The sequence below is a fragment of the Corvus hawaiiensis genome, chromosome 12 (assembly GCF_020740725.1).
Source record: "Corvus hawaiiensis isolate bCorHaw1 chromosome 12, bCorHaw1.pri.cur, whole genome shotgun sequence".
NCBI lineage: Eukaryota > Metazoa > Chordata > Aves > Passeriformes > Corvidae > Corvus > Corvus hawaiiensis.
In genome coordinates this window covers 14,926,967-14,942,500 of record NC_063224.1, presented here as the reverse complement: position 1 = coordinate 14,942,500, position 15,534 = coordinate 14,926,967, and the positions used below count along the sequence as shown (strand labels likewise).

Sequence of the window (15,534 nt, the reverse complement as noted above, 5' to 3'; positions counted from 1 at the left end):
TCAAAGAAACTTTTTTAAGCTAGCTCCTGCCTCAGCACAGCTTCTCTCCATTAATGATACTCACATGAACACCAGCACTGCAGCACATAAAATACCTCATACACCCTAATTATTTATTTTTACAGTATACAAGTATAGCAGAGCACCCTGCTCTTCCCATTCTACAGAGGGAAGACAATCACAAAATATTCCAGCTGAAAAATTATTTTCAGAGTATTTCTCCATAATTTTAACTCTCTTTTTGCCTGTTAATTTTAGTATTTAATTAAGTAACTTGCTGGTCTTGGGGCTAATCCTAGAAAATTTTAAGTACATACACAGCTAATCCCCATACAATTTTCATGCAATGTATACAGTCGTAAATGTTTCAGAGATTGCATTTCTTATCATGATAGGCCTTTCAGATAAAGATGTGTGAAAATATAATAATAACCACAAAATTATAACAAAATGCATTTAAGTAGACAAAATGAGTTTGTACTTGTACTTAAAAATTAAACCTACTTATTGACTCACTTCTACAAACAGGTTCTTATTCCTCCTCCCCCTCCACATGCACAGGAGGGCGAATTATGCATGAAACAGTCAAGGCAAAACACCACCAAGTGTGTGAGGTTATTCTCACAGTTTTATCATACTCAGTACTGTATGCTTTTTTACTGTTGGTATTTCACAGTGTCTCAGATACAATTGCTAAAAAATGTATTACTTGCAGTAAAAAGTTCAAACAGAGATGTATGCATTTTGGAAAAGGCTACTCAAGCAAAGTCCATCCTTTCCCACAAGGAGCACAAAGACAAAGCTCCAACTTTTAGGGTATTTCAAAAGCATTAGCCTTTAAACCACACGGCAAGCTATGTGTCAAATGTGCAGTCATTCTCCATTCCTCAGGCTGTTTCTAAAAAATAGCTTAAGAGTCTTCTCTGAAAAAAGCTCTGCATTTGCATTGCCTCCTGGATGAAATACCACTTCCAAAAAAGTATTTGATGTCTTGAGCAGTGCCAACACAGACCCATCAGAGGACACAGCTCCTTCCACGTGCAGTCAGGGTCCCACTCCCCTTACACAACTCCTTCGTCCTCCATCAGACAGAGCAGCTTTTATTATCAGTTAATTCACATCAACATCATCCACAGCTCTTTTTCATATCTAACACACCCTCCAAAGTCCAAATAAAACAGAGGTGGTGGTAGCTTTTCTACAAAATGCTCCCATCTGTGCCTTCAGCTCTTGAGCTGTATGCTCAGTATACATAAGTATATACATAGTTTGGACCAATTTTCCTCTAGTTTTTATTTTTTATTCATAATAAACGTGATGCTCAGCTGTTTCCTCACCACTACAAGTGTCTCAGTCCTTGCCTGCATATCTAAATACTGTTCAGCAGCCATCTAGGTGACACTGCTGCTGGAGCACCAGATTGTGATGCTGCTTCCCGGCCGGGAGCACGCTGGCTTGCTCTGTTAGGTGAGGACACTGAGCAGTTACACACAGTGTTTTATTTTAAAATGCTGTACAAGCATTAACTAATCTGCCCAGTGCCCTGTGAGGAAGGTGACTATAACTCTCTCCTATTTTACAGATGAAGAAACAGACAGTTTAAGCGATTTGCCCCAGGCCACACAGTGCGGCAGCGGACAGCTGGGATTACCACAACGCTCCGTCCCTGTGTCCCCAGCCAGCCTGTCAGGCTGCTCACACTTCCCCTGTCAGTGGAAAACCAAGGTTCCTGCCTGGCCAAAGGAGAGACTCTCCCTTGGTCAGGCCCCTCAGCAAAGAAGGGGTCTCCTGGAAAAAGGCTCATGCACCTAAACGCAGGGCAAGCTCAGGGTCTTGTGTTTTCAACTCACCACTGCACACTCCAAAAGCCTCCAATGGAATTCACTGAATTTTGAAACATACAGGAGCAAGTCACTACGAACTACAGGGGTTTTTATTAATTGAGACCCCCATAAAAATACTGGTAGAGTAAGACAGGCTCCACAGTCTCCTCCTCTTACTACCCCGTGGTTTAAGCTTCTTAGAGCCTTTTAAGACGGATTGAACTAGAGGCTGTTGTCCAACTTTGTCACATCCAATAATCTGAGCGAAGTCTGACATGGCTTTCAGGTGAACCCGTGTAGTTCCTATTTACATGTCTCAGCTAAACCACTTGGAAAGATAGTTCAGTGCCACAGCCCACCAGAGCCTCTAGGACTGTTCTCCTGGACCACCAAAAGGAAAAGGTATTTGAACCAGAAATCAGGATATGTAGATTTCCTCAGCACAGCAGCCTTTCAGTATTTACAGACAGCAAGATTTCTTTACATTTAGATCATTCTTTCCCAGCTCCCTTATTAGTCTGAAAGGACTTGACTGGATTTCCTTATACCATGACTAGTGATTTTTAAGCAGCAGCCCTCTGCTTGCTACAAATACACTGGAAGAGGAAAAAAATAACCGGGGAACACATTTCATATTGTTGAAATGAAGTCCAGCGAAGCCAGATTTTACACGACATGACAACATACTAATGCCAAACTGACACAAATTCTCATCTATGCATTTTGGCTTTAATGGGTTAATTAGCTTGGCTGGATACAAATTTTAATTATCTGAGTTTGACATTAATGTCCTTGGAGTGTTGTCTATAAGGATTTGGGGAATCATAGACATTATTTTAGTTACTTCTGGAAACTGTGTGTTACACTGGGATTTAAATAGTAAGAACAGACAAGAATAGTGAGAACAGGTTGATCTATTTTGAAAAGTCAGACTTTGTGAAACAGGACAAACTGAAATGAAGCTGAAGCCTAGTGTACTTGGTCTTCAGGAGAGTCTCATGGATATAACATAGGAAATAATCTCCTTTGAGGATAGGTGACAGGACAGAAATTTTAGATTAAGTGCAACAAAAAATTCTGTATGCAACTGAGATTCTGAGTAAAGATCTTCTTGCTGCCTAACACAGTTTCTCAAGGAGAAGATAACCAGTCTTAAACACAGTTATATATACACAGAGTGTTGATACAGGCAAGGAAGAACCACCTACCTCAGTCACTGAGAGCAGCTCAGTTCCTCCAGAGCTAGAATCAGGAGGCACAGCCTGAAGGCAGAACCTCAGTAGTTCACACTCCCACCATGGAAATTAAGGGTATTTTAAGTGCATTTTCTTACTTTTAAGGGTCTGCATTAAGTAGATCAGTCATCTGAAGATTTTTAAATGTGTTTCAATAAATCTGTATTTAATCAGCTACAGAATTTTTCGTAGCCAATACTTTTCCAACAAACTGTTACAGGTTACTTGAAACAAGTAAGATCTGCAGTTCTGCAGAAAGCAGTATCTACTAGAAGCTTTTCAAAATACCCTTCTCTGTTTTTCTATTCTTTTCCGTTCGTTTTTCTAGAAATGGATTTAAGAGTGAAAAGAGAATGCTGATGACTTTTTGTGAACATAGATTTAAGCTCTCTTTTTGCTTGCAACAAGACATGTAAATTCATTCCTTATAACAGCAATTGCAGTAGTTCTTTAAAATGCAATGCAACCCTTTTGTGCAGTAGCTTTTCACCTTTTAAAGACAATCTTCATTCTGTTTTCCATGTTCCCTTGGTACCAAAACCAAAGTCATTTGGATTTTCTTCTGTAAAAATTTGTACAGGCAATTTGGCTTTAGGAACACTAAGTAAATGCAATGCATTTCTCTTTTAGGTTCACACACCTATGTAATTGCTAGAATTATCTGAATACATTTAAATTCCTCCTAAATGAAGGAGGGTGGAATTCAGACAACTCCTCTGCTGCCCAGTAAGAATTATAAAAAAGGTAAGGGCTTATTTGAATCACAGTATGTAACTTACAGAAAGGAGTCTATTCTCCTTATTTTGTTCCAGTGTGTTCTGGTTAAAATACCCAGAACTGTGGTCCTGTGAGAAGTCAAACACCTCCTGGGAACTGCAGAACAAATTTAGAGCACTTAGCACTCCATCGACTGAGCTCCTAACTTAACAAGGGTAAGGAAAGAACTGAGGGAGGTTATCAAACTAAGAAGGGATAATCACAAAAAAATGGTAAAAAAAAGTTCAAAAGCATGGCAGCACAAAATTCTCTGCCATGCAGAAAAAGAGCAGAAAAATATTTTGTTTTAATGAAGAAAAGCAAAAGCTAAATCTTTTTGTAACATCACCTGCACTTTTTGTTCTTAACCCCAAAAACTGTGAGTAGACAAGTTTGTGTTACAGTCTTTAGAATATTAGGGAAGATATTTTTACCCTTGGATAAAACATTAAAACCTCTAAAGGCCTCACTCATTCACAGATGGGAAATGGAAAGCCTTCCTATCATGTATTTTGGAGACAAAACCTTTTTTTCTGGAAATGCTGATAAGGAACAAATTCAAACTGGTCCTCATCCACCCGGATCATCTCATTAAAACAATGGTATCTTTTAAACCCTGTATCCTGAGCTATCGGTCAATTTTGATTGACACAAATATTTGTATTAGGGGTTACACACTGCAATTTACAATTGGGGACTATCACAATACTGTATGTTAATGTAATCAGTATTTTCATTTCATGAATTCATTTGCAGCATGACACTGCAAGGGTATTCTTACATATACTGAAGACACAATTGCTAAGTAGTTCAACAATTCTCCTTTAAGTGGGATTTTTTTTTGTCTGATAAATTTTTAACACAATAAAACCACTCCTAGTTCTGTGTGCATGTTTTAATTTCCCACCTTTTAAAATGTTTAGACACTTGGAATACCTAGCATACTGAATTAATCCACAAATATTTACAAGAAAAATCTATTTAATTTCTTTCTATAGTAACTACCACAGGGACTATTGTAATGAAAAATTTCCCATCTTAAGGAATTAATGCGATTACTGATATAGAGAAGAAATGTAATTTATATCATCACAAACACGTAAAAGATATAATCCCATATTCACAAAAGGAATCTTTATTCCCTCTTTGAATTCTAAGACAATACAGTCTTGCCTTGAGGAGAACAGAAATATTATGAAGTACCTTAAGCAAGATAATTGTAGGAGAAAAAAACTACAATTGCATTATTGTTGTGCTAAACTGTGACATACTTAAAAAGCTAATTTCTTTTATTTTAATGGAATTTGGTGTGCATATCCTTTAATCTACTTCACTATTTCTTCACATTTTTTACACACAAACACATGTGTAAAGTGTTTCCCATTAGCTGTATTACCTAGTTTAACAAACTGCAATGAATTTAAAACAATTAAAAATATACTTGGCAATTCAATAAACTTCATTCTGTTTATTAACTATTTTGGAACTAACTAAATATCTAGAATGTCACAAAAATGCACAGCAAATTAAAGATCTACTGCAACTCAAATATTATTCAAGAAGACATAATCAATATTTGATGAAAAAGTAACATTTGACATGAGTGACTGTCCCAAATTTTACCAAAAACATTTCAACCAATCACAGTGCTGAACAATTTGCATCTAAATCAAAAGCTAAGCAAACAAAAATGTATCCCCAAAATAGGGCTTTCTACAGCTGTGTCAGTTAAAGTGCATTTAAAATTCAGTACAGTCACCCTTCAATTATTCCTTTCAATTAAATAAATTTTAACGAAGAAATTAATCTACTGTGGCTGGGCATTTCTCTATTCCACACAAGCAAACATTTTTTCACTCATTCTCCTTTAAAAAGCAAATTTAACAAAACTACTAAGACAGAAAGGATGACCTAATTAGTACTAAGTAATATTTAAAGCTTTTATATATAGTACACTCTTACTGCTACCCCTAACTTCCAAGGCTTTAAACTCACTGATATTGTTTGATTTATCTGGCACTTCTGCTGCTTAAGCATGCAAATTCACATTCTCCATTCTTGTATGCATCCAACATACACAGAAGGAGCCAAATTGTGAAGAAAATACCCTGTACCTGTTAGGCACTGGTGTGCTCAAAGGCCAGCGGGGCAGCCCTGGTGACCAGAGATCTCCCATGCACAGACCCACCCAACTTCAGCCAAAGGCAAGAACAAAAACTCCCCAGAACCAGCAAGAACACTCAAAACTGTTCAAGTAGTCTAGAAACCCTTTTCTACCTGACAATCCCCCTAGGAAACTTAAACCCTGAACAGATGCTCTCCCACTTCTCACCATTCAGCAGAGTGAGACACGAGAGATGACATGCAATGAATATGTGTCTTGTATTTATTTCCTCATAGTCCTAACTCCTGTTAAAGCCCCGAATTATTAGGGCTGCACTAAGTTTGCTTCAGTTATCTGAACAGATCTGACCAGCTAGTTATGAAAAAAACACCCATCTAAATTAAACAGAGTAATATTGGATAAAAAAATGTAGGTCACTGAAAAAACAGACCATCAACAAATATTGCCAGGTTTAGCTCAGCATGAGCCTTCCTTTGCTCAGTTCAGACCCCAATTTCTATATATCAAAGCCTTTAAGCACACACTGGCCTTAAACACATGCTTAAAAAAGCTCTGCCCCGTTAGGACCTTCTGCCTGGCACGCAGGACGTTGGGGACTGCTGGCAGAGTAATCCCCTGCAGTGAGCCTGCCCTCTTTTCTAGCCTGTGACCTACTCTCGGAATTCATGTCCAAAACAAAAAGATTATGTATAAAAAAATCAAACCACGTTGTGTCAATGTGATGATAATGCCCAATACACATCACCCTGTAAACTGTGCTCACAAAATGCCACTGAAACAGAAGTCACACCTATGAAAGCAACTACAGTGCAACAAACACACAAAAGAGACTTTAAAGTAATACCTGCCAAATATCAGTCTTTCAAATTTGTGCCATAAGCAGCAAATTCATATTACATAGCAATGGGCTGCACGTCTTTCACAAACATAACTTTTTTCCTAATTAGAACAAACTAATAAAATCTCCAATATTCTTCTCTAAGTGGCATTCATTTAGCATGAAAATGGTTTACAGAGTTGAAGCCAGTTGTATTTTTAAGGGAGAAAAGTGTTATCAAGGAAAGAGGTATCCTTTTTTCAGAATCATATGTACTAACATGTTTTTTATCATCTAAAACTGAAAACAGTCCTTAAAAAAAAGTTTTTAGTTAATATCAGTGTTTTGGAGCCTCCCACTGGCAGCCATCACACAGCTGAAGTGAACTACCAGCTGAAAGGAGGGTTTATATCCAGTATCAATCACTATTTTACTTTGAAAGAAATTAGTATTTCTGAGTTTGTATTTTAAATGCAATTTAAAAGATCATAAAGGAAAGAATCCAGCATTTATTGTGTGTCTCTCAGCAGACTACTTAATGTTCAAGCATCTACTATGCAAAGGTCAAATCATTTCACTGAATGTAACAGTGACAAAAACATTCTGCAGCACTGAAAAAAATATCAGATTATCAAGGAAAAAGATCTGGACCTGAGATCTCACAAGAGTCACAATAAATAATGTAGATTCAGTTCTTTCTTTCAGTAAGAAAGAAAATTGCCAAGTTGTGTCAGGAGAACCCGATTAAGAAAGATAACAGGTAAAATACAAATTACATACTTTTGGAAAAGCTCTTCATAAAGGAGTATTTTAAAATAATACAGAAAATGAATTTTTATAAAAAAATGCTCAACTCTTTTTACATAAATATTGCCTGCACAGAATTGGAAAAAAAAACTTATTCAGATGGGGAACCTCTAGGGTATTCTGCTGCAGGAAGCAACATAGATAGCTGCAGTCAAACAAAAATCCAGTGTAAATAGTTGTGGTAGTTGTCATATACAGAGGGCAAAGCTGCAGTGAGCACCACAGAGGAACAGAACAGGTTACAGGTAAACCAATATGACAAAAAGCAACTCAAATGTTTGTCTGAAGCAAACAACAAAGGCTAATAGGCACCAATTTATTTTCCATTTTGTTGTGCTTTTTCTTCCTTGACATTTACATCAAATATTTCAGACATTCTTTCTAACATAAAGAAGTTCCAAAGTGCACCATGCACAGCTCTTGCTGGTGGTCCTGGGTCTTCAAAGCCAAGATCTCACCCCCAGCTACGAAGAGCTGCAAACCAACCCAGGACTTGCCTATCCACTCCTGTGACATGATTCTATGTAACATGAATTGGGTGGTGATCAACTGCAGTGATCTGGGGAGATCGAGATCACTCCACACCAGTGCAATGGCAAGAGCAGGCAGCAGAAATGCAACTGAGCAGCAAGTGAGGGGAAAAAAAAAAAAAACAACAAACAGGAGCAAAGTATGTGTAGAGAGAGAGAAAAAAAAATGAGAACTACATGGCCAAAAAAAGAAAAAACCCACCAACCAAAACAGAGGACAAGGCAGCAAAGAAATAAGAAACGAGATAAGGGAACAAAATAGAGAGAATAAGGTAACTAAGAGCAAAAGCACAAGGTAGTGTCCACCTGTCCACTTTCTGGAAGAGAACACATCATTTGTCACACTGGAAAAAAGTGAAAGGGTGTTTTTAATTTGGTTTGTTTTTTCTAATTAGACATATCCAATCAAATGTCAAGCAAGGATGGAAAATAAGGTGCTAAACTGGTATTACACCTGAATGTGTCTTCTGTTTGTGAGTTCAACAAAACCAAAAAAAAGGTACCAGTGTAGATATCATTAATTTTATATATTAATACAAAGGTACATAATTTTAGCTATTAAATTATGTTCAGAAACATACATACGTTTTTTCCTGTGCTCAACCAGCTCAATAGCCTGCCTTGCTGAGCATTTTGAAAACCAGTTGTCCCCAAGCAGAACAGTGATCTCATTGGTGTGGACAAGCTTTCCTGGCATGAAGGCAAGAGGACCAAAAGGTACCTGTCAAAGACACAGACATCACTAATGAAAATGTAACTTAGACAGTCCTGCATGTCTTAGATTTTTTAAAAGGTAAAACGCAGATTTAAAAAAATAAAAATTCTACAGCAGCTATTTAGTAACTAACCCTTCCTAAATATTCAAATGACCAGATCCATTTGACTCTAGCATTGTACTTAGAAAATCTGAAAACTTGTATTTCACCAGACAACTTGTCTTGTGACACAGAACTACAGGACAGCTGAATGCTCACGTGGAAAACAAATTCACTTAATCTGAACATACAAACTTTGATAATACAAATTATTATTTGAGTTATATGCAGACTACATCCATTTCCTAATAAAAGCCAGATTAGCCTTGCTAAACTTTTTTTTAATACTTAAATAGGTATGATCAACTCAAAGGTGAGTTGCCTTTCTCAGTATCTGTCTTGCTAATACTAAGTACCTAGGACTGGGGGTGACACTGGGGCTACCAGCAGGACCACAGACAGTGTTTAATCTCACTTTGCTGGGTCATTCACCAGGCTGCAAACCTCAACTTCTGAGGGATGCTCCACAAGCAACCCTCTAATTGCTCTGCACAAGGACAATAGTTTAAAAAAACCAGACAGCATCAGACAGTGCTTGGGTGAGGAGGAACCTTGGCTACCCCTATCCCTGTCCCCTGCACCAGCCCTTGGCATTCTGACCCCCAGGCCCACTGCCACCTGCCTGGCTGCCTGTGGGCTTCAATCATGAAGAAATTAGGAGAGCAAAATCAAATTAGATCTAAAATTGAGGAGGCATAAAGATAAGAACCACATCTACGTCAAGTTCTCTCTTTTTTCAGGGTAAAAAGAGATCTATCCCAGACAGTTTGTATTGGCTCCTTCTACTTTATTCCTCTGCCTTCCTCAGCACAGCCACTTGCTTTCTCACTGTGTTTGTGCTGAAGCAGAGCACTGGCCTAGTGGATCTGTCTCCCTGGAAAGAGATCTTCCTCTCTTCAATACCCAGGAGGGTACCAGTGCTGGAAACAGTTCTCCAGCAGGCAGGACCCTGACATTAAGACTATGCAGAATGTGCTTTTCCCTACACATGTACCCTCCCTGACTTGGTTTTAAAGTAGCAGACTGCACGAGTTGCCTGTTCACTCTTCCCCTAAAATGATGAAAGCAAAATTAAAAGCATATGAAAATATTTGGCTAACAGGAAAGGAAGTGTTCCTATACATTTAAAATAACAGATGTGAGTTAACATTGCTGCTTCAACTAAGAATAAGCCCTATCTAGTTTTTTTTTTTAAAGTAACAGTTTCTATGCTTCGAAACAACACAATCATTATGTTTTACATCATGTGGCTACACACAACACTCATGATAAATGGACTACACACAAAATCCAGAGCTGTATCACCAGCACAGGAAAGGGAAACCCTCCCTTTTCCCACATGGTTAAGTGTACTCCAAAACTATCTTACTAAAAACCCAGCTCTGAATCTGAGCCAAGCTGCCAGGGAAGGCAGCAGTCAGGCACTGAGTGCTGAAATCTGCCACTCGGTTATGTGCAGTACAACTTCCCTGCCTTCAAAGATGTATCTTGAATTGACCGTGAGAAGGGAAGAGGAAAAAAAAGAGAAACAGAAGCCAATTTGTTCAGCATTTTGGTGAGCACAAGCCAATAGGGCAAATTCTACACAGGAAGCTGTGCAGTTGTTAGGGAAGATTCAGAGCACCAGAAAAGATCGCTATGTCAATGGGAAGATCGGTGGAACAAAAATTAGCAGCACCTTTTTATGTAAAAATCAATGTTCTAGGGTTTATTTCCATGAATCAGGAAATACTATGGCCACTTTCTTCTCAGGAAATGACTAAGTACCGTAATTCAGTCATAATTACAGTTTTCTATACAATAAATTTACATATCAAACATGTCAGGTTTTGTGTTAAGCATTTATGTCATCAGCTTTCAGTTGTCAGTAACACTGTAATTTATAATGGATTTCAAAGAAAGAGAAAGAAACAAAAGCAAAGGTTTAACTATTATCATAATAAATGTAACATTAGTAAGTACTGGCAACCTGCTAACACTTCACCCCTAGTGAAGGCAGCCCAGATTTTAACAGTTTTAGCCCATTTTCTTGTGAGACCTCTGCCACGTACATACCATGATATCATAGGACAACTTGTCAGGCAGTGTTTGGAGTCGCTCCTGAAGAGCCTCATAATCACTCTCCACCTTCTTCCTGTTAACAAATACAAGTTGATTCAATTTCACAGCTAAAGTAAAGAGTTAATGTTTTTCTGCCAGTAAATCAAAAACACACCAAAAATACAGAAAAACGAGCTATTTTACTCAAACACATACAGTTGATAGATTAGTAAGTCATTTATAAAAGACATGGGATGACGAACATAATAGCTAGGTTATTTTCTAATAATGCGTATTTAGATAGGCACATGATTATTTAAGATTGTGCATGTCTCGTTCTGAATCAGACTTTTTCCCGGTGCAAAGAAGCAATTCTTTCACTAGGATTTGGAGTATCTCACTGCATGTTCAAGTTATAACACCACCAATATTTAGAAAAAGAACTGAAAATCCAGTTTATGCTTTTAAGAGGCAAATTCTTCAAACTATCATTTGTAATACAGAGCTGATGATCTTGGTTTGAGCTGACATAAATGGGCAAAATTTCAATGAATTCTGATTTTCGCATGAACTTTGTGTTACTACCAGGAGTCAACACTCCTGGAAGATGGCTTGACCACCAGGATTCTGTCACATCTTCAAGCCCAGAGGAGGGACAGTACAGGTGAGGAGCATCCCTTCTGATACTTCTCCATCCAAAATGTAAATAAGGCTCATGCTACATGTTGCTACCCAGGAGTGAAATGGTTTGGTGAACTGGGACAAGGTATTCATAGCCATGGCAGACACCTGGCATTTCACAGGACTTTCCAAGAAACAGCATTTCAGTGGCTGCAGGGATTTTACTTTGTGTGCATAACAAGCAACTACACTCCCTCTAAAAAAGCCTTCTTTTGTAAAGACATTCTTAAATACTTAAATTTGTCTGGAAAAAGTCTTTTAATGGACCCCTGCCATTCTGAAGACAGTCAGAAATCAGCTCCTGCATGAAGTAGCTGGCATATAAATGTCACGTTTGATGATATTGTTTACTTGTACTTCAAAACACTAAACATATATATATGGTAGTAAACTCTGCAATAAAAGGCAACTGAAAGCACAGGGCAGCACACTTAACAACGCTGACCCAAGATGCAAATTACAGGTTTTCTGAGGATGATTCAGGAAAGCAATCTATAAATGGTCTGAAAAATGAATGTCATAGTTGACACCACAACTCTCAAAATATTACAATTAATTTTCTTAGATTCATAAGCAGAGTGAAATCTTTTTTAGCATTTGTTATGAAAAATTATCTGATACTCTTATGTTTTGACTCATTTGCTTCACAGTTGAACTCTGGTGTAACAATCCTACTTCATACCTACTTTAAGTTGTTGAACTCGTCCTGAAAAAAATAATTTAGGTTTTCATGCCACTTGGACATTAAAACCATGTTCCACATAACTGATTTACAAAAGATGCTTGCTGCTGCTTTGCTCTGACAGCAGATTTCTCCCAGACATTTTCGGCAAGTCCTTCTGCCCACTGCCCACATCAGAGTGGAAACATAATTCACCTCCTTCAAAGAGGAAGGACAAACTCATGAATCTTAGCAAAATGCACTGAGATGTTTTGGGGGAGGAAGGAATATAATGAAAGCTTGGTGTCAACAATAACAATCCATTACTTAATGCTATTTACAGAACCCAGCCTTGCCTCAGAGAGATCTGGGTTTGAGAAATGGACTCCAAGCAGCCACTGAAAAACAAACATGAACGCCAAGCCAAAGGCCCGGCCCATGTCTCAAATGCAGAGAGAGGACTCCATGGGAAGAGCCTGGTATGATAACCGCCCACTCACAGCAGGATTAAACATTCCCATCTTTACATGGCTGAAAGTCACTCAACATTTCCTCATTAACTTGAAAACTAACTGTCTTTAAGGTCTGACTGCTGCGTGTTACTGAATAATCTGATCAGGGTCCAGGAGAAATCACTTGCCACAGAAGCTGTGCTACTTTAGAAGCAAAGCATCCTGCTTTTTGTTCTGGGACTGCTGCCCTTTGCTGAGCAAACCTCCACCATGGCAACCTCTAGAAGTAGGGTCACATCCTGAACTGGGTCATGGAGATAAAGAAAATTTGTATTAATCCTTTTAAATAATTGGCCTGAAACAGCATTACTTAAGGAAGGAAGCTGACCTCCCTCTTCACGTATAGCTGATGGTTCCACAAGCTCTGGGGTGTGCCAGTGCTACAGTCTGTCACAACAGGCAATGAAGAACCAAAGTGAACAGGGAGGAAGAACACTGGGACTCCAGCTATGAACATGTCCCCAGAAAGGGAAATGCATGTTTAGCTATTAATCCCATACCCAACCCATTATTGGATTCATGGCTTTAGAAATATACTTGAAAAAGTACACTGAAAAATTAAAAAGAAAATAATTTAATGGAAATATATTGAAGCTGAGCATTTTAAAACCCTATTGTTATTCACTCAATTCTATTTAACATTCTTCTGTGTCACTGACTACTTAGAAGGTCTTATATGAACAAATTACTCAGCTGAAATAAGAGCACTCAGCTCTTGGCACAATCAAGATCTAAATAAGAGTACTAAATTTTAATTTTTTTTATGAAGTAAAGATTGTATGGATGCTATACAAACTGGTTTTCTATATAAAAGAAATCAGTAAGTTATTTTTTTTCTTTAGAGGTTCTGTGCCCAAAACCCCCAAGTTCATGGGGTCATGGCCAGAATTTGCATAAAAAACAAACACAGGAGCAACTCCTCCTTCCACAGACAACACCCCCAGCCCACTCCACAAACCTCAGCCATTGAAAACAGGGAAATAATTGTCACAATTTTCCAAACTTTCAAAAATCTGTTCCAATTTTACAGCTTTCTGCCTAATAGTTTCTTTCTGAAAAATACTGTCTCTTAGTGGAAGAATGCACATTCAGAATTTCACATGGGACCCAATAGGTACAGACACTGCAAAGCCCCAGAGAAAGGGCATGAGCTGGAGATATTCTGCCTGCCTTCACTGCAGCAGCACCAGTAGGCACTTCAATATTTCCCTTATTGAAAATTAATGCAGCCTCTGAATTTTAAACATAAATGAAACATATTAGTTTTAGATTATTTTTGCAAGCCAATAGTCAGAATTTAATATGATGATGTGTATAGATTGCCTTGATTTTTTTCCTCTTATCCAGCGCTTGCAGCCTATGTGCATTTAAACTAAAAACATTTGATACACACTAAATATAAATTATTTGCTTGGAGATCTTTCAGGCATGAAGAAAAAGCCTCTTAAAATAAATTTAAAATATTATATGCTTGATGGTGTATAACCAAAGGTTTAATCTCACCACTAAAGGGGCAGTTGCTGTGATTCTGCAATAACCCTGCAGACAATAATCAAGACAGCTCCTGTTGTTCTCTCAGTAAAATCACGGTAAACACAGCATGGATATATCGTAATTTGATATCTGTAAGATCAACTGTTCTATCTCACAGTAACTCATAATATAAGATTTCATTCACCATTAAATGTACATTTTCCTCAGATGCCATACAAAACTGTTATTTACTAGGTATGTTTTCTATTAACCATAGACTGCCAACAGAGAAAAAAATGCCCAGAGATAATTTTTTTACATAATAAACCATTTATTTTAAGTATTAAAAACTAAGCTTTAGTACATAGTTTACTGGGGGGTGGGGAAACAGTGAAACATTACTTTCCCCATTGTTTCAGCACATGGAAGGGGCAAGTGGAATTTCACTACTTGCTCCATAGTTAGAAAACAACAATAATTCTACCCTGGGAGCACCTTTTCACCATTCCAGCAAATTAAGCATTCAGCCAACAAGGTTACTTGGGCAAAAATGACAGATGAGATAGGTATTTAAGGCAGAAGTATAAACACTAAGGCTCACTGTCTTTGTGATTTAATTGTATCAGTGAGAAATAAATATATTTTAAGGAGAGTACATTGCAACAATTCTGAGCTATCGCTAACTATAATCCCCAAACACTCTAGCAGGATTTGACTCACACCAGAATAAACAGCAATACTTTACTAAAACATAACTAGGTTACTCATCAGTATTTTAGACATGTAGACTTTTTTTTACTTACCAGTGCTGGATTTTTTCTTGGCAGCCAGTGACCACCTGTCATTAAAACAGATAACTACTCATGAAAAAAACAAGGCTAAGCACACAGCTGCAATGTCAATGCATCAGAAACTAGAACAGGAGCTTTACAGATTTGGTGCTGTCTCTATCCACATTTTTATTTGTCAGGGCAAAGGCGTGTGAATGGTCGTTCTTAAGCAGCACACTTTATCACAGGCTAATGCAGAGTGATAACCACAGAAAAAAATTGCAGCTTTTCACTTCTTATTTTGGTACAATACCTGCTCCGTAACTATTACGTGACACACGATCAGAGATAAGCTGCAGTTTGTGCAATCTGTCGATCTATTTTCAGTGTTATATGTTTGCAGAATAAGAAAACAACATAAATTATAACAAGACATCAATGTAACTCCCATACTCAGTCATTAAAAAGCAAAACAAATGAACCTCACAG

At 37.8% G+C, this 15,534-nt stretch overlaps 1 protein-coding gene across 1 annotated transcript in view; it reads right to left on the bottom strand.

Annotated features, from left to right (window-relative positions):
* Positions 1-15,534, bottom strand: part of URI1 (URI1 prefoldin like chaperone) — a 41,284-nt gene that overhangs the window by 14,387 nt on the left and 11,363 nt on the right. Inside the window, exons 2-4 of the mRNA XM_048316448.1 lie at positions 15,079-15,113; positions 10,964-11,042; positions 8,679-8,814 (exon numbers count right to left, since the gene is read on the bottom strand). Coding sequence (XP_048172405.1) covers positions 8,679-8,814; positions 10,964-11,042; positions 15,079-15,113 — 250 coding nt within the window. The remainder of the gene's footprint in view (positions 1-8,678; positions 8,815-10,963; positions 11,043-15,078; positions 15,114-15,534) is intronic.